The sequence below is a fragment of the Chlorocebus sabaeus genome, chromosome 21, assembly GCF_047675955.1.
Source record: "Chlorocebus sabaeus isolate Y175 chromosome 21, mChlSab1.0.hap1, whole genome shotgun sequence".
Taxonomy (NCBI): Eukaryota; Metazoa; Chordata; class Mammalia; order Primates; family Cercopithecidae; genus Chlorocebus; species Chlorocebus sabaeus.
In genome coordinates this window covers 23,393,309-23,412,725 of record NC_132924.1, presented here as the reverse complement: position 1 = coordinate 23,412,725, position 19,417 = coordinate 23,393,309, and the positions used below count along the sequence as shown (strand labels likewise).

Genomic DNA, 19,417 nt, shown 5'->3' with positions numbered 1-19,417 from the left:
AAGAGAGCAGTGGATCTCCCAACACGGAGGTTGAGATCTGAGAAGGGACAGACTCCCTGCTCAAGTGGGTCCCTGACCCCTGAGTAGCCTAACTGGGAGACATCCCCCACTAGGGGCAGTCTGACACACCACACCTCACAGGGTGGAGTACACCCCTGAGAGGAAGATTCCAAAGCAAGAATCAGACAGGTACACTCGCTGTTCAGAAATATTCTATCTTCTGCAGCCTCTGCTGCTGATACCCAGGCAAACAGGGTCTGGAGTGGACCTCAAGCAATCTCCTACAGCTACAACCTACAGCTGAGGATCCTGACTATTAGAAGGAAAGCTATCAAACAGGAAGGACACCTACACCAAAACCCCATCAGTACATCACCATCATCAAAGACCAGAGGCAGATAAAACCACAAAGATGGGGAAAAAGCAGGGCAGAAAAGCTGGAAATTCAAAAAATAAGAGCGCATCTCCCCCGGCAAAGGAGCGCAGCTCATCGCCAGCAACGGATCAAAGCTGGACGGAGAATGACTTCGACGAGATGAGAGAAGAAGGCTTCAGTCCATCAAATTTCTCAGAGCTAAAGGAGGAATTACGTACCCAGCGCAAAGAAACTAAAAATCTTGAAAAAAAAGTGGAAGAATTGATGGCTAGAGTAATTAATGCAGAGAAGCTCAGAAACGAAATGAAAGAGACGAAAACCATGGCACGAGAAATACGTGACAAATGCACAAGCTTCAGTAACCGTCTCGATCAACTGGAAGAAAGAATGTCAGCGATGGAGGATCAAATGAATGAAATGAAGCGAGAAGAGAAACCAAAAGAAAAAAGAAGAAAAAGAAATGAACAAAGCCTGCAAGAAGTATGGGATTATGTAAAAAAACCAAATCTACGTCTGATTGGGGTGCCTGAAAGTGAGGGGGAAAATGGAACCAAGTTGGAAAACACTCTTCAGGATATCATCCAGGAGAACTTCCCCAACCTAGTAGGGCAGGCCAACATTCAAATCCAGGAAATACAGAGAATGCCACAAAGATACTCCTCGAGAAGAGCAACTCCAAGACACATAATTGCCAGATTCACCAAAGTTGAAATGAAGGAAAAAATCTTAAGGGCAGCCAGAGAGAAAGGTCGGGTTACCCACAAAGGGAAGCCCATCAGACTAACAGCAGATCTCTCGGCAGAAACTCTTCAAGCCAGAAGAGAGTGGGGGCCAATATTCAACATTCTTAAAGAAAAGAATTTTAAACCCAGAATTTTATATCCAGCCAAACTAAGTTTCATAAGTGAAGGAGAAATAAAATCCTTTACAGATAAGCAAATGCTTAGAGATTTTGTCACCACTAGGCCTGCCTTACAAGAGACCCTGAAGGAAGCACTAAACATGGAAAGGAACAACCGGTACCAGCCATTGCAAAAACATGCCAAAATGTAAAGACCATCAAGGCTAGGAAGAAACTGCATCAACTAACGAGCAAAATAACCAGTTAATATCATAATGGCAGGATCAAGTTCACACATAACAATCTTAACCTTAAATGTAAATGGACTAAATGCTCCAATTAAAAGACACAGACTGGCAAACTGGATAAAGAGTCAAGATCCATCAGTCTGCTGTATTCAGGAGACCCATCTCACACGCAGAGACATACATAGGCTCAAAATAAAGGGATGGAGGAAGATTTACCAAGCAAATGGAGAACACAAAAAAGCGGGGGTTGCAATACTAGTCTCTGATAAAACAGACTTTAAACCATCAAAGATCAAAAGAGACAAAGAAGGCCATTACATAATGGTAAAGGGATCAATTCAACAGGAAGAGATAACTATCCTAAATATATATGCACCCAATACAGGAGCACCCATATTCATAAAGCAAGTCCTTAGAGACTTACAAAGAGACTTAGACTCCCATACAATAATAATGGGAGACTTCAACACTCCACTGTCAACATTAGACAGATCAACGAGACAGAAAGTTAACAAGGATATCCAGGAATTGAACTCATCTCTGCAGCAAGCAGACCTAATAGACATCTATAGAACTCTCCACCCCAAATCAACAGAATATACATTCTTCTCAGCACCACATCGTACTTACTCCAAAATTGACCACGTAATTGGAAGTAAAGCACTCCTCAGCAAATGTACAAGAACAGAAATTATAACAAACTGTCTCTCAGACCACAGTGCAATCAAATTAGAACTCAGGACTAAGAAACTCAATCAAAACCGCTCAACTACATGGAAACTGAACAACCTGCTCCTGAATGACTACTGGGTACATAACGAAATGAAGGCAGAAATAAAGATGTTCTTTGAAACCAATGAGAACAAAGATACAACATACCAGAATCTCTGGGACACATTTAAAGCAGTGTGTAGAGGGAAATTTATAGCACTAAATGCCCACAAGAGAAAGCAGGAAAGATCTAAAATTGACACTCTAACATCGCAATTAAAAGAACTAGAGAAGCAAGAGCAAACACATTCGAAAGCTAGCAGAAGGCAAGAAATAACTAAGATCAGAGCAGAACTGAAGGAGATAGAGACACAAAAAACCCTCCAAAAAATCAATGAATCCAGGAGTTGGTTTTTTGAAAAGATCAACAAAATTGACAGACCACTAGCAAGACTAATAAAGAAGAAAAGAGAGAAGAATCAAATCGACGCAATTAAAAATGATAAAGGGGATATCACCACCGACCCCACAGAAATACAAACTACCATCAGAGAATACTATAAACACCTCTACGCAAATAAACTGGAAAATCTAGAAGAAATGGATAATTTCCTGGACACTTACACTCTTCCAAGACTAAACCAGGAAGAAGTTGAATCCCTGAATAGACCAATAGTAGGCTCTGAAATTGAGGCAATAATTAATAGCCTACCAACCAAAAAAAGTCCAGGACCAGATGGATTCACAGCTGAATTCTACCAGAGGTACAAGGAGGAGCTGGTACCATTCCTTCTGAAACTATTCCAATCAATAGAAAAAGAGGGAATCCTCCCTAACTCATTTTATGAGGCCAACATCATCCTGATACCAAAGCCTGGCAGAGACACAACAAAAAAAGAGAATTTTAGACCAATATCCCTGATGAACATCGATGCAAAAATCCTCAATAAAATACTGGCAAACCGGATTCAGCAGCACATCAAAAAGCTTATCCACCATGATCAAGTGGGCTTCATCCCTGGGATGCAAGGCTGGTTCAACATTCGCAAATCAATAAACATAATCCAGCATATAAACAGAACCAAAGACAAGAACCACATCATTATCTCAATAGATGCAGAAAAGGCTTTTGACAAAATTCAACAGCCCTTCATGCTAAAAACGCTCAATAAATTTGGTATTGATGGAACGTACCTCAAAATAATAAGAGCTATTTATGACAAACCCACAGCCAATATCATACTGAATGGGCAAAAACTGGAAAAATTCCCTTTGAAAACTGGCACAAGACAGGGATGCCCTCTCTCACCACTCCTATTCAACATAGTGTTGGAAGTTCTGGCTAGGGCAATCAGGCAAGAGAAAGAAATCAAGGGGATTCAGTTAGGAAAAGAAGAAGTCAAATTGTCCCTGTTTGCAGACGACATGATTGTATATTTAGAAAACCCCATTGTCTCAGCCCAAAATCTCCTTAAGCTGATCAGCAACTTCAGCAAAGTCTCAGGATACAAAATTAATGTGCAAAAATCACAAGCATTCTTATACACCAGTGACAGTCAAACAGAGAGCCAAATCAGGAATGAACTTCCATTCACAATTGCTTCAAAGAGAATAAAATACCTAGGAATCCAACTTACAAGGGATGTAAAGGACCTCTTCAAGGAGAACTACAAACCACTGCTCAGTGAAATCAAAGAGGACACAAACAAATGGAAGAACATACCATGCTCATGGATAGGAAGAATCAATATCGTGAAAATGGCCATACTGCCCAAGGTAATTTATAGATTCAATGCCATCCCCATCAAGCTACCAATGAGCTTCTTCACAGAATTGGAAAAAACTGCTTTAAAGTTCATATGGAACCAAAAAAGAGCCCGCATCTCCAAGACAATCCTAAGTCAAAAGAACAAAGCTGGAGGCATCACGCTACCTGACTTCAAACTATACTACAAGGCTACAGTAACCAAAACAGCATGGTACTGGTACCAAAACAGAGATATAGACCAATGGAACAGAACAGAGTCCTCAGAAATAATACCACACATCTACAGCCATCTGATCTTTGACAAACCTGAGAGAAACAAGAAATGGGGAAAGGATTCCCTATTTAATAAATGGTGCTGGGAAAACTGGCTAGCCATAAGTAGAAAGCTGAAACTGGATCCTTTCCTTACTCCTTATACGAAAATTAATTCAAGATGGATTAGAGACTTAAATGTTAGACCTAATACCATAAAAATCCTAGAGGAAAACCTAGGTAGTACCATTCAGGACATAGGCATGGGCAAAGACTTCATGTCTAAAACACCAAAAGCAACGGCAACAAAAGCCAAAATTGACAAATGGGATCTCATCAAACTAAAGAGCTTCTGCACAGCAAAAGAAACTACCATCAGAGTGAGCAGGCAACCTACAGAATGGGAGAAAATTTTTGCAATCTACTCATCTGACAAAGGGCTAATATCCAGAACCTACAAAGAACTCAAACAAATTTACAAGAAAAAAACAAACAACCCCATCCAAAAGTGGGCAAAGGATATGAACAGACATTTCTCAAAAGAAGACATTCATACAGCCAACAGACACATGAAAAAATGCTCATCATCACTGGCCATCAGAGAAATGCAAATCAAAACCACAATGAGATACCATCTCACACCAGTTAGAATGGTGATCATTCAAAAGTCAGGAAACAACAGGTGCTGGAGAGGATGTGGAGAAATAGGAACACTTTTACACTGTTGGTGGGATTGTAAACTAGTTCAACCATTATGGAAAACAGTATGGCGATTCCTCAAGGATCTAGAACTAGATGTACCATATGACCCAGCCATCCCATTACTGGGTATATACCCAAAGGATTATAAATTATGCTGCTATAAGGACACATGCACACGTATGTTTATTGCAGCACTATTCACAATAGCAAAGACTTGGAATCAACCCAAATGTCCATCAGTGACAGATTGGATTAAGAAAATGTGGCACATATACACCATGGAATACTATGCAGCCATAAAAAAGGATGAGTTTGTGTCCTTTGTAGGGACATGGATGCAGCTGGAAACCATCATTCTTAGCAAACTATCACAAGAACAGAAAACCAAACACCGCATGTTCTCACTCGTAGGTGGGAACTGAACAATGCGATCACTTGGACTCGGGAAGGGGAACATCACACACCGGGGCCTATCATGGGGAGGGGGGAGGGGGGAGGGATTGCATTGGGAGTTATACCTGATGTAAATGACGAGTTGATGGGTGCAGCACACCAACATGGCACAAGTATACATATGTAGCAAACCTGCACGTTGTGCACATGTACCCTACAACTTGAAGTTTAATAATAATAAATAAATTTAAAAAAAAAAATGTAAAAAAAAAAAAAAAAAAAAAAAAAAGATAGTATCAAGATAGTATGTACCCAGTGGGACATGGAAACTCATCAGTAATTCTAATTTTGCCCTGGCCTTGTGATCTTGCTCTGCCCTTCTGCCCTTGTGATCTTTTATTGCCCTTTGAAACATGTGATCTTTGTGACTTACTCCCTATTCATACACCCCTCCCCTTTCGAAATCCCTAATAAAAATTTGCTGGCTTTGCGGCTCAGGTGGGCATCATGGAACCTGCCGATATGTGATGTCACTCCTGGTGGCCCAGCTGTAGAATTTCTCTCTTTGTACTTTTTCTCTTTATTTCTCAGACTGGCTGACACTTAGGGAAAACAGAAAATAACCTACATTGAAATAATGGGGGCTGATTTCCCTGATATCTGGTGCCCAACGAAATCAGCACCCAGTAGGGCTCCTTGTGAAGGAGGGAAGCTTGCCTGCCTTGGAGCATGAAAAAGTCTTGCTGGACAGAAGTCTCACAGTTTAAAAATGGGAAGGGAGAGGATTGAGATCACACTAGAATGCACAGAAAATTCTTAAAACAAAAATATAATGAGAGAAACTTCATCAGAATGTGAAAAGAACTATAAAGCTACAGTGCTGAAGAGAGGGCAATACTGGCACTAGAATGACAAGATTCATGGAACACAGCAGAAAATCCAGAAAGAGAGCCACATGTATATAATATTTTCTCATGTGATAAAGTTATATGTTAATATCCACAAGGAAATAGTCAATTATTTAATAAGTTCTCTTTTGGTTATTGGCTTACCATATGTAAACAAATATTGTTGCATTTCTACCTTACCAGTTACAAATAGTGATTTAGTAGTAATACAAAGAAAAACATTAGACTTAAACGATGATGAATTGCATACAAATTCTAGGTAACATTGGCCTCTCTAAGCCTGAAATCAAACTAGACACCCAAGAAAAATTGATAGATTTTATTGTGTTTTTATCAAAGTTTAGTTCACCAAAAGTTGCCAAATGTAAATAATAACAAATGAGGAGAAATATATTCAACACATTTGATAAAGGGTCAGTATCTCTAAAATGGTGTATATTAATTCTTATGACCAATAAGAAAAAATTAATCATCCAAAAGAAGAATAGGCAAAGAGTATGACAAGGCAATTCTCAAAAGAAGAACTATAAACGACCTATAAAGATGTAAAACAATGCTAGTACTCCTAAAGATGGGGGAATGCAAACCAAATGAACAAATCTCATTTTTGGAACCACAGAGCTTGGAATGCAATCATTATCAAATTAAAGTACATGATTTAGGGAATGATAATTAAACCCCCAATTTCTTATGTTACATTCAATGGTACTTTAAATCCTTAATAAAGTTTCTGTATAGATTAAATAAAATATGCATGTAATGTGCTTAGTAAATTAACTACCAGAATGTCAGTACCCATATTTACCATCATATTATTATTATTAGTTTTTTTGAGACAGAGTCTCACTCTGTTCCCCAAACTGGAGAGCAGTAGTGTGATCTTAGCTAACTGAAAACTCCACCTTCCAGGCTCAAGAGATTCTCCTGCCTCAGCATCCAAAGTAGCTGGGATTACATGTGTGCACCACTACGGCCAGGTAATTTTTTGTACTTTTAGTAGAGACAAGGTTTCACCATGTTGGCTAAGCTGGTCGCAGTCTCCTGACCTAAGTGTTCCTATTGACTGGAATACTCAAATGCTGGGATTACAGGCACAAGCCACCGGGCCTGACCAGGATTATTATTACTAATACAGCAATTATTGTGTAAAAATTCCTGACAGAACAATGATGCCATCATTAAATAATGCATAAAAACATTCAAATACATAATATGGATTTCTTTATGCATACTTATGAAGTATGTGCACCTTTAGAAGTAAGACACACAATCCAGACACAGGAAAATAAAAGATTGATTACAATGTACAAAAACGGAATATCAGAATGAAAATATAAATATGGCATTGAAATAGAAGCAATACATACTCCGCTATGAAAAACAGAGTGAAAAAGCTCAAGTGAACTGATAAAAATATTGTTACCTATAGGGTGAGGGAGAAAAGAGGAACATGAAATCTACAATGGAAGTTAAAATCTTCAAATCCATCTTCTTTTATAATTTTGACTTCAGTTCCATGTAAATGTTTTATATATATAAAACAAATATGAAACAAAACAAAGTAACACAACAAGTTTCCAAAATATAAAAATGAAAACTGAACAATTAAAGTTGCTGTATCAATGTTGGCATGAACAAATACAGAAAAATTACTTCAAATGATTTTGTGGAAAAAGTATTTTGATTATGTACCCGAAAAAGGAAAGAAAGAGAGAGAAAAGTAAAGGAGGAAGTAAGGAAAAAAAAAGAAGGAGAATGGATGGAAGGAAACAAGGGAAGAAGGGATAGAAGGATGGAGCGAGGGAGGGAGGAAGGGAGGGAGAAAAAAATAAAAGCAAGCAAAGAAGAAAAAGAGAGAATAAAAGGGAGGGCAGAGGGAGAGAATGTTCAACTGCATATCTAGGCCAGGTATTTTGGTGGTAATTTTAGTATCGCTTGTATTGTTACAGACATAAGGAAAAAGCACCACTCTCAGCTGCGATATCTGGACCATGATTGGATACATGATTCAGTAAAAATACCCTTCCCATTTGCTGTCCAAAATATCTTGCTTCACAGCTGGACCCTAGGTGTACCTGTTTGTCCTAGGAAGCAGATTGAGTGGGCCTTGCCCATGTCCTAGGAGAGCTAAGAGAACCTTGCTCTCAGCCAGGATGCTTAGCTGAGGCCTGGAGATGGCAGCTTGGTCTTCAGGAAAGTTCTGGGGGAGGGTGGCGAACAGGGGGCAGCTGCTGCCAGGGGAATGTGATATTAGGGGGAGATCAGGAGTTAAGCTGTGTTTCTCTTTTTCAGCATACAGTAAATTTGGTGGCAGGAAATGAGAGGGGGCAGCTCTATCTTGTGTACCAGAAGCAGCCACAAGGCAGATTTTTCAGTGTGGTGTTCAGCAGGTCTGAATCACTGTGCCTGTTCCAGTTGGCACAGTAATAGACCCCAGAATCATTTTCAATTAGATTTCGCAGTATCAATATCCAACTCCACCTTTTGCGTGTATGAGTATAATACTTTCCTGGACTGAGTCCTGATTCCAACACATCTCTTGAGTTGGAGACGTCATAGTACAGAAGACGCTGTGGGGCCTTCCCCTCCTGGTGTAGGTACCAGTGGATATAAAAGTTACTGTCTCCAGAAAAATCACAAGTTATTTCAGCAGATGACCCAGTTGGCCTGGTGACTGACTTTGTTCTGCCTTCCAAGTTGGAAGATTTCTGACTGGCTGCAATGGAAATGACAAAATACAATGAGGCATTCCTTAGTATAGCACCCCTTGCAAAAGAAGAAAACAAAACAAAACTGAACCTATGAGCCTCTCTGTAGGCAGCACACTCACCAGGAAACAAGAAAGCTAGAAGCAGGGCTAGGGCCCACCGCATGCCTTCCTCTCTGGGACCTTGAAAGAAAAGGGGCAAGATGAAGAGGAGCAGAAGACCCTCTCAAAACTCAGGTACCACTCAACAAGGAAGTGATCCCTAGCACAGAAGACAGCAGGAGGAGCTGGTCTTCCTGAGACACAGGCAGAGAGAAGTGACTGAGGATCTGTCTTAGGGGACTCCCAAGCCTTCCTTCCAGAAGAGGTGGTGCCTGGGAAGACCCGCAGAGGAGCTCCTGCCTCTCTGCTCAGGTCCGTTCTCCAGCGCCCTCCTGTGGCCGCTGAGAGCAGGCCGTCTGCAGAAGAGACCCCAGGGCATGGAGAGCTCAGGCCTCCAGCAGAGGGACTGCAGATGTAGGGGAAGCTGACCCCTGAGTTAACAGGCTCAGACCTTGGAGGGGGCAGTCCCACTGCAGGCTCACATCCTGCCTTTCAGGCTTGCAGCAGCTATTGCTGATGCCAAGGCCTTGTCCTGACAGGAAGCCTCTGATTAGGGCCCTGAACTGCCTTCCTTTTTGCATCTGTAGACACATGGAGGCAACCACTCAAGGCCACTCTGAGAAGGGTTGAAGCTGCTTTATTAAAAGGACTGAGGATCAGTACGTTGGTGGGTGTTGGACTCTGCTCTAAGGTAAATGGGTGTATGTGTGTCTGTGGGGGCGGGGGGCGGGGTGCTTGTGATTCTATGGGTGTGATCTCTTTCTTAGAGGATTTTTGTTCGTTAAAGTAGGAGTATTAGGTTTTGTTTTGCTTTGTTTTGTTTTTTTAAGTAGTACTGGGTGCCATATCATGTAATATTTGGAACATACTTAAATTAAAAACTTGTTATTTACCTGAACTTCCAAATTGTCTGGTATTGAATATTTTATTTCTCAGCCCTACCCTCAGAAAGCAGACTGAGATCTGCAGTGCACCTGGATTCACAGATGGAAATATAGGGGACAAAACAAGTACAGTAATATAATTGTGAAAATTCACTAGGGCATACACAGATTTTCACACCTCTGTAAGTAGCATATAGAGATACACGTTTGAAATATGCATAATGAGATATAGAACAATGTCCCTCTCGGTTGTGGTGTTGGCCTAGCTTAGAGTGTTAAGTTTCTCCCGTCATCTCAGCTGGGAATGAGAAAGGGAGGGGGCTCTGGTTGGTCTCCCTCTGTCTCTGGACCACACGTGCAGGACATGAGGTTGCCATAGGAGCAGCTCTGAAAGCTGAGTTCTCGGGGTCCTTGTGAAGGAGGGAAGCTTGCCTGCCTTGGAGCATGAAAAAGTCTTGCTGGACAGAAGTCTCACAGTGTAAAAATGGGAAGGGAGAGGATTGAGATCACACTAGAATGCACAGAAAATTCTTAAAACAAAAAAATAATGAGAGAAACTTCATCAGAACGTGAAAAGAACTATAAAGCTACTGTGCTGAAGAGAGGGCAATACTGGCACTAGAATGACCTGGAACACAGTGGAAAATCCTGAAAGAGAGCCACATGTATATAATATTTTCTCATGTGATAAAGTTATATGTTAATATCCACAAGGAAATAGTCAATTATTTAATAAGTTCTCTTTTGGGTATTGACCCATCATATGGAAACAAATATTGTTGCATTACTACCTTACCAGTCACAAATACTGACTTACATGTAATAAAAAATCATTAGACTTAAACGATGATGAATTGCATGCAAATTCTAGGTGAGATTGGCCTCTCTAAGCCTGACATCAAACGAGACACCCTAGAAAAATTGATAGAATTGTGTTTTTTTTTAAAGATGAGTTCACCAAAAGGTGCCAAATGTAAATAACAACAAATGAGGAGAAATATCTTCAACACATTTGATAAAGGATCAGTATCTCTAAAATGGTGTATATTAATTTTTACGACCAAGGAGAAAAAATTAATCATCCAAAAGAAGAATAGGCAAAGAGTATGACAAGGTGATTCTCAAAAGAGGAACTATAAACGACCTATAAAGTTGTAAAATAATGCTAGTACTCTTAAAGATGGGGGAATGCAAACCGAATTAAAAAATGTCATTTTCGGAACCACAGAGCTTGGATTAAAGCATATGACTTTAGGGAATGTTAATTAACACCAGAATTTCTAATGTTAAATTCAACAGTACTTTAAACCTTTAATTAAGTTTCTGTATAGATTAAATAAAATAGAAAGTAATGTACTTAGTAAATTAACTACTAGAATGTCAGTAGTTAATATTTACCATCAATATTATTATTATTATTTTTTTTTTTGAGACAGAGTCTTGATCTGTTGCCCAAACTGGACAGCAGTAGTGTGATCTCAGCTCATTGAAACCTTCACCTTCCAGGCTCGAGAGATTCTCCTGCTTCAGCATCCAAAGTAGCTGGGATCACATGTGTGCACCACTACAGCCGGTTAAGTTTTTGTATTTTTAGTAGAGACAGGGTTTCACCATGTTGGCTAAACTGGTCGCAATCTCCTGGCCTCAAGTGATCCTAACAACCGGACTACCCAAATGCTGGGATTACAGGATGAGCCACCGGGCCTGGCCAGTATTATTATTACTAACACAGTAATTATTGTATAAAAATTCCTGATAGATCAATGCTGCCATCCTTAAATAATCAATGCATAGAAACATTCAAATACATGATATAGATTTCTTTATGCGTACTTATGAAGTATGTGCACCTTTAGAAGTCAGACACAAAATCCAGACACGGGAAAATAAGAGATTGATTAAAATGTATAAAAACCCAAATCGAATATCAGAACATAAACATAAATATGGCATTGAAATAGAAACAACACATACTCCGCTATGAAAAACAGAGTGAAAAGGCTCAAATGAACTGATAAACATATTGTTACCTATAGGGTGAGGGAGAAAAGAGGAACGAGAAATCTACAATGGAAATTAAAATCTTCAAATGCATCTTCTTTTATAATTTTAACTTCAGTTCCATGTAAATGTTTTATATATACAAAACAAAGTAATACCACAAATTTCCAAAATATAAAAATGAAAACTGAACAATTAAAGTAGCTGTATCAATGTTGGCATGAACAAATAGAGAAAAATTATTTCAAATGATTTTGTGGAAAAAGTATTTTGATTATGTACCCAAAAAGGAAACAAAGAGAGATAAAAGCAAAGAAGGAAGGAAGGATAAAAAGGAAGGAGAATGGATGGAAGGAAAAAGGGAGGAAGGAATGAGGGAGGGAGGGATGGAGGGATGGAAGGAGGAAGGGAGAGAGAGAAAAATAATAAAAGCAACCAAAGAAGTAAGTAAGAAGAGAGAGAGAATAAAAGGGACGGCAGAGGGAGAGAATGTTCAACTGCATATCTAGGCCTGGTGTTTTAGTGCTAATTATGGCATTGCTTATATTGTTACAGACATAAGGAATAAGCACCACTCTCAGCTGTGATCTCTGGATCATGGGATACACGATTCAGTGTAAATACCCTTCCCATTTGCTGTCCAAAATATCTTGCTTCACAGCTGGACCCTGGATGTACCTGTCTGTCCTAGGCAGCAGAGTGAGTGGGCCTCCCCCACGTCCTAGGAGAGCTAAAGAACCTTGCTCTCAGTCAGGCTGCTTCGCTGAGGCTTAGCTGAGATGGCAGCTTGGTCTTCAGGGAAGTCCTGGGGGAGGGTGGGGAACAGGGGGCAGCTGCTGCCAGGGGAGTGTAATCCTGCAGGGGAGACCAGGAGTTAAGCTGTGTTTCTCTTGTTCAGCATACAGTAAATGTGGTGGCAGGAAGTGAGAGCGGGTGGCTCTATCCTGTGTACTAGAAGCAGCCACACGGCAGATTTTCAGTGTGGTGTTCGGCAGGTCTGAATCACTGTGCCTGTCCCAGTTGGCACAGTAATAGACCCCAGAATCATTTTCAATTAGATTTCGCAATATCAATCTCAAGTTCCTCCTTGTGCTTCCATAACTATCATACTTTCCTGAACTGATTCCTGATTCCAACACAACCCTGGAGTTGGAGGTGTCATAGTACAGAAGACGCTGTGGGGCCTTCCCCTCCTGGTGTAGGTACCAGTGGATGTAGAAGCTACTGACTTCAGGAAGATCACAGGTGATTTCAGCGGATGACCCAGTCGGCCTGGTGACTGACTTCGTTCTCCCTTCCAAATTGGAAGATTTCTGACTGGCTGCAATGGAAAGCAACACAAAATATAATGAGACATTCCTTAGTATGGCATCCCTTGCGAAAGAAGAAAACAAAACAAAACAAAACCTCTCTATAGGCAGCACACTCACCAGGAGACAGGAAAGCTAGAAGCAGGACTGGGGCCCACCACATGCCTTCCTCTCTTGGGTCTTGGAAGGAAAGGGATTGGATGAAGAGGAACAGAAGATCCTCTCAAAACTCAGGTCCCACTCAACAAGGAAGGGATCCCTAGCACAGAAGACAGTAGGAGGAGCTGGTCTTTCTGAGACACAGGCAGAAAGAAGAGACTGAGGATCTGTCTCAGGGGACTCCCAAGCCTTCCTCCCAGCAGGGGTGGTGCCTGGGAGGACCAGCAGAGGAGCTCCTGGCTCTCTGCTCAGGTCTGTTCTCCTGCGCCCTCTTGTGGCAGCTGAGAGCAGGTCCTCTGCAGAAGAGAGCCAGGGGCATGGAGAGCTCAGGCCCGCAGCAGAGGGAGTGCAGATGTGGGGAAAGCTGGCCCTTGCACCAGCTAACCATGGCCCTTGGGAGGGGGCAGTCCCACAGCAGGCTCACAACCTGCTCTTCAGAGTTGCAGCAGCTAATGCTAATGCCAGGACCTTCTCCTGCCAGGAAGTCTCTGATTAGGGAACTGAACCACCTTGCTTTTCACATCTGCAAGGACACTTGGAGGTACCACCCAAGGCGTATGTTTATTGCAGCACTATTCACAATAGCGAAGACTGGGAATCAACCCAAATGTCCATCAATGATAGACTGGATTAAGAAAATATGGCACATATACACCATGGAATACTATGTAGCCATAAAAAAGCATGAGTTCATGTTCTTTGTAGGGACATGGATGAAGCAGGAAACCATCATTCTCAGCAAACTAGCGCAAGGAAAGAAAACCAAACACCGCATGTTCTCACTCATAGGTGGGAATTGAACAATGAGAACACAGGGGCTCAGGGTAGGGAGCATCACACAGTGGGGCCTGTAGTGAGGTGGGGGGAGGGAGGAGGGTTTGCACTGGCAGAAATACCTAATGTAGATGATGAGTTGATGGGTGCAGCACACCAACATGGCACATGTATACATAAGTAACAAACCTTCACGTTGGGCACATGTACCCTAGAACTTAAAGTATGATAAAAAATAATAATAAAAATAAATAAAATAAAATAAAAAAGGACTGAGGATCATGTGTGTTGGTGGGTCTTGGACTCTGCTCTAAGATGAATGGGTGTATTTGTGTGGGGTGTGTGTGTGTATGTGATCCTGTGGGTGTGATCTCTTTATGAGAGGATTTTTGTTCATCGAAATAGGAGTTTGTTTTTGTTTGTTTGTTTGTTTGTTTTTTTGAGACTGAGTCTCGCTGTGTCGCCCAGGCTGGAGTGCAGTGGCCGGATCTCAGCTCACTGCTAGCTCCGCCTCCCGGGTTCACGCCATTCTCCTGCCTCAGCCTCCTGAGAAGTTGGGACTACAGGCGCCCGCCACCTCGCCCGGCTAGTTTTTTGTATTTTTTAGTAGAGATGGGGTTTCACCATGTTAGCCAGGATGGTCTCGATCTCCTGACCTCGTGATCCGCCCATCTCGGCCTCCCAAAGTGCTGGGATTACAGGCTTGAGCCACCGCGCCCGGCCTTGTTTGTTTTTTAAAGTAGTTCAGGGTGCCATGTCATGCAATATTTGGAACATACTTAAACTAAAAACTTGTTATTTACCTGAACTTCCAAATTGTCTGTCATTGTATATTTTATTTGTCAGCCCTATCCTCAGAGAGCAGACTGAGATCTGCAGTGCACCTGGATTCACAGATGGAAATATAGGGGAAAAAACAAGTACAGTAATATAATTGTGAAAATTCACTAGGGCATACACAGATTTTCACCTCCTCTATAAGAAGATACAAGTTTGAAATAATGCGTAATGAAATGTAGAACAATGTCCCTCTCGGTTGTGGTGTTGGCCCAGCTCAGAGAGTTTAGTTTCTGCTGTCATCACAGCTGGAAATGAGAAAGGGAGGGGGCTCTGGGTGGTCTCCCTCTGCCACTGGACCACACGTGCAGGATGTGAGGCTGCCAAAGGAGCAGCTCTGAAAGCTGAGTTCTCAGGGTTCTTGTGAAGCCAGGGAGCTTGCCTGCCTTGGAGCATGAAAAAGTCTTGCTGGACAGAAGTCCCACTGTTTAAAAATGGGAAGGGAGAGAATTGAGATCACATTAGAATGCACAGAAAATTCTTAAAACAAAAATATAATGAGAGAAACCTCATCAGAATGTGAAAAGAACTACAAAGCTACAGTGCTGAAGAGAGGACAATACTGGCACTAGAATGACAAGATTCAAGGAACACAGTGGAAAATCCAGAAAGAGAACCACATGTATGTAATATTTTCTCATGTGATAAAGTTATATGTTAATATCCACAAGGAAATAGTCAATTATTTAATAAGTTCTCTTTCGGGTATTGAACTACCATATGGAAACAAATATTGTTACATTTCTACCTTAGCAGTCACAAGTAGTAATTAAGTTATAATAAAAAGAAAATCATTAGATTTAAACGATGATGAATTGCATACAAATTCTAGGTGAGACTGGCCTCTCTAAGCCTGATGTCAAAATAGAGACCCTAGAAAAATTGATAGATTTTTTTTTCAAAGTGGAATTTGCCAAAAGTTGTCAAATAAAATAATAACATAGGAGAAGATGTATTTCAACACATTTGATAAAGGGTCAGTTTCTCTAAAATGGTGTATATTAAGTCTTTCATACCAACGAGAAAAAATTAATCTTCCAAAAGGAAAATAGGTCAAGAGTGTGACAAGGCAATTCACAAAAGAAGAACTGTAAATGACCCATAATGTTGTAAAAAATACAAGTACTCCTAAAGATGGGGGAATGCAAACTGAATTAACAAATCTCATTTTTGGAATCGCAGAGCTTGGATTCCAATCATTATCATGTTAAAGTATATGACTTAGGGAATGTTAATTAATCCCTGAATTTCTAATGTTAAATTCAACAGTACTTTAAATCTTTAATGAAGTTTCTGTATAGATTAAATAAAATAGCAAGTAATATACTTAGTAAATTAACTACCAGAATGTCAGTACCCATATTTACTATCAATATTATTATTATTATTATTAACTTTTTTGAGACAGCGTCTCGCTCTGTTGTCCAAACTTGATAGCAGTAGTGTGATCTTAGCTCACTGAACTCTTTACCTTCCAGGCTCGAGAGATTCTCCTGCCTCAGCATCCAAAGTAGCTGGGATCACATGTGTGCACCACTACAGCCGGTTAAGTTTTTGTATTTTTAGTAGAGACAGGGTTTCACCATGTTGGCTAAGCTGGTTGCAATCTCCTGGCCTCAAGTGATCCTAACAACCGGACTACCCAAATGCTGGGATTACAGGATGAGCCACCAGGCCTGGCCAGTATTATTATTACTAATACAGTAATTATTGTATAAAAATTCCTGATAGACCAATGATGCCATCATTAAATAATCAATGCATAAAAACATTCAAATACATGATATGGATTTCTTTATGCATACTTATGAAGTATGTGCACCTTTAGAAGTCATACATAAAATCCAGACACGGGAAAATAAGAGATTGATTAAAATGTATAAAAACCAAATATAGGAACAAAAATATAAATATGTCATTTAAATAGAATTGATACATACTGCGCTATGACAAACAAAGTTAAAAAGTTCAAGAAAACTCATAAAAATATTTTTATCTATAGGGTGAGGGAGAAAAGAGGAACGAGAACTCTACAATGGATGCTAAAATCTTCAAATGCATCTTCTATAATTTTGACTTCAGTTCCATGTAAATGTTTTGTATATACAAAACAAATATGAAACAAAACAAAGTAACACAACAAATTTCCAAAATATAAAAATGAAGACTGAACATTTAAAGTAGCTGTATCAATGTTGGCATGAACAAATAGAGGAAAATTATTTCAAATGATTTTGTGGAAAAAGTATTCTGATTATGTACCCAAAAAGGAAAGAAAGAGAGAGAAAAGCAAGGAAAGAAAGAATGAAAGAAATGGAGAATGGATGGAAGGAAGGAAGAGCGGGTGAGGGAGGGAAGTTGGAAGGAAAGGAAGAAGGGAGGGAGGGAGAGAAAAATAATAAAAGTAAGCATGGAAGTAAGAAAGGAGGGTGAGGATAAAAGGGAGGGCAGAGGGCGAGAATGTTCAACTGCATATGTAGGCCTAGTGTTTTGGTGGTCATTATAGTATTGCGTATATTGTTATGGACATAAGGAATAAGTGCCACTCTCAGCTGTGATCTCTGGACCACGATTGGATACATGATTCAGTATAAACACCCTTCCCATTTGCTGTCCAAAATATCTTGCTTCACAGTTGGACCCTGGATGTACCTGTCTGTCCTAGGCAGCAGAGTGAGTGGGCCTCCCCCACGTCCTAGGAGAGCTGAGAGAACCTTGCTCTCAGCCAGGCTGCTGAGCTGAGGCCTGGAGATGGCAACTTGGTCTTCGGGAAAGTCCTGGGGGAGAGTGGAGAACAGGATGCAGCTGCTGCCCAGGGGAGTGTGATATTAGTGGGGAGAGCAGGAGTTAAGCTGTGTTTCTCTTTGTACAGAATACAGTAAATTCAGGGCAGGAAATAAGAGTTGGCTGGTCTATCTTGTGTATCAGAAGCAACCACAGGCAGATTTTTAGTGTAGTGTATGGCAGGTCTGAATCATGGTGCCTGTCCCAGGTGGCACAGTAATAGACCCCAGAATCATTTTCAATTAGATTTTGCAGTCTCAAATTCCAGCTCTTCCTTGTGCTTGCAGTATCATACTTTCCTGGACTGATTCCTGATTCCAACACAACCGTGAAGTAGTAGGGTTCATAGTATAGAAGACGCTGTGGGGCCTTCCCCTCCTGGTGTAGGTACCAGTGGATGTAAAAGGTACTGACTCCAGGAAGATCACAGGTGATTTCAGCAGGTGACCCAGTCGGCCCGGTGATTGACTTCGTTTTCCCTTCCAAGTTGGAAGATTTCTGACTGGCTGCAATGGAACCAACACAAAATATAACGAGGCATTTCTTAGTATGGCACCCCTTGCAAAAGAAGAAAAGAACAAAACAAAACCGGTGAGCCTCTCTGTAGGCAGCACACTCACCAGGAGACAGGAAAGCTAGAACCAGGGCTAGGGCCCACCGCATGGTTTCCTCTGTGGGGCCTTGGAAGGAAAGGGATCAGATGAAGAGGAGCAGAGGAACCTCTCAAAATTCAGGTGCCACTCAACAAGGAAGTGATCCCTACCACAGAAGACAGTAGGAGGAGCTGGTCTTTCTGAGACACAGGCAGAGAGAAGTGACTGAGGATCTGTCTTAGGGGACTCCCAAGTCTTCCTTCCAGAAGGGGTGGTGCCTGGGAGGACCTGCAGAGGAGCTCCTGCCAGTCTGCTCAGGTCCGTTCTCCAGCGCCCTCCTTTGGCCACTGAGGGCAGACCCTCTGCAGGAGAGAGCCAGAGGCATGGAGAGCTCAGGCCTGCAGCAGGGGGAGTGCAGATGTGGGGAAAGCCGACCCTGGCGCTAGCTGGCCACGGCCCTTGGGAGAGGGCAGTTCCACAGCATGCTCACAACCTGCTCTTCAGAGTTGCAGCAGCCAACGCTGCTGCCAGGACCTGGTCCTGCCAGGAAGCTTCTGATTAGGGCCCTAAATCACCTTCCTTTTCACATTTGCAAGTCCACTTGGAGGCAACCACCCAGGGCCACTCTGAGAAGACTTGAACCTGCTTTATTAACAGGACTGAGGGTCAAGCATGTTGGTTTGCCTTAGACTCTACTCAAAGAAAAACAATGGCCGTGGCTCTCACTAACCATTGGTAGGACATTGTAAGCACCAAAAGAATAACACCTACACAAAATCTTGAAAACCATAGTATAGCGATTCCTCAAGAATCTAGAACTAGAACTACCATTTGTCCCGGCCATCTCATTACTGGGTATATACCCAAAGGATTATAAATCATGCTGCTATAAAGACACATGCACACGTATATTTATTGCGGCACTATTCACAATAGCAAAGACTTGGAACCAACCCAAATGTCCATCAATGATAGACTGGATTAAGAAAATGTGGCACATATACACCACGGAAAACTATGCAGCCATAAAAAAGGATGGGTTCATGTCCTTTGTAGGGACATGGATG

The 19,417-nt window shown here is 41.3% G+C and overlaps 1 pseudogene and 2 gene segments (V, D, J or C); all 3 read right to left on the bottom strand.

Moving 5' to 3' along the window:
- Nucleotides 1-5,584: 5,584 nt before the first annotated feature.
- On the bottom strand, nt 5,585-12,641 carry LOC103226206 (T cell receptor gamma variable 5-like; annotated as a pseudogene).
- A 46-nt stretch (nt 12,642-12,687) lies between these two features.
- On the bottom strand, nt 12,688-14,081 carry LOC103226207 (T cell receptor gamma variable 4-like). The segment is given in 2 exon segments: nt 12,688-13,214; nt 13,324-14,081. Coding segments are annotated over 2 exon segments (570 nt in total).
- A 3,765-nt stretch (nt 14,082-17,846) lies between these two features.
- LOC103226208 (probable non-functional T cell receptor gamma variable) lies at nt 17,847-18,566 on the bottom strand. The segment is given in 2 exon segments: nt 17,847-18,263; nt 18,378-18,566. Coding segments are annotated over 2 exon segments (385 nt in total).
- Between the last annotated feature and the right edge of the window lie 851 nt (nt 18,567-19,417).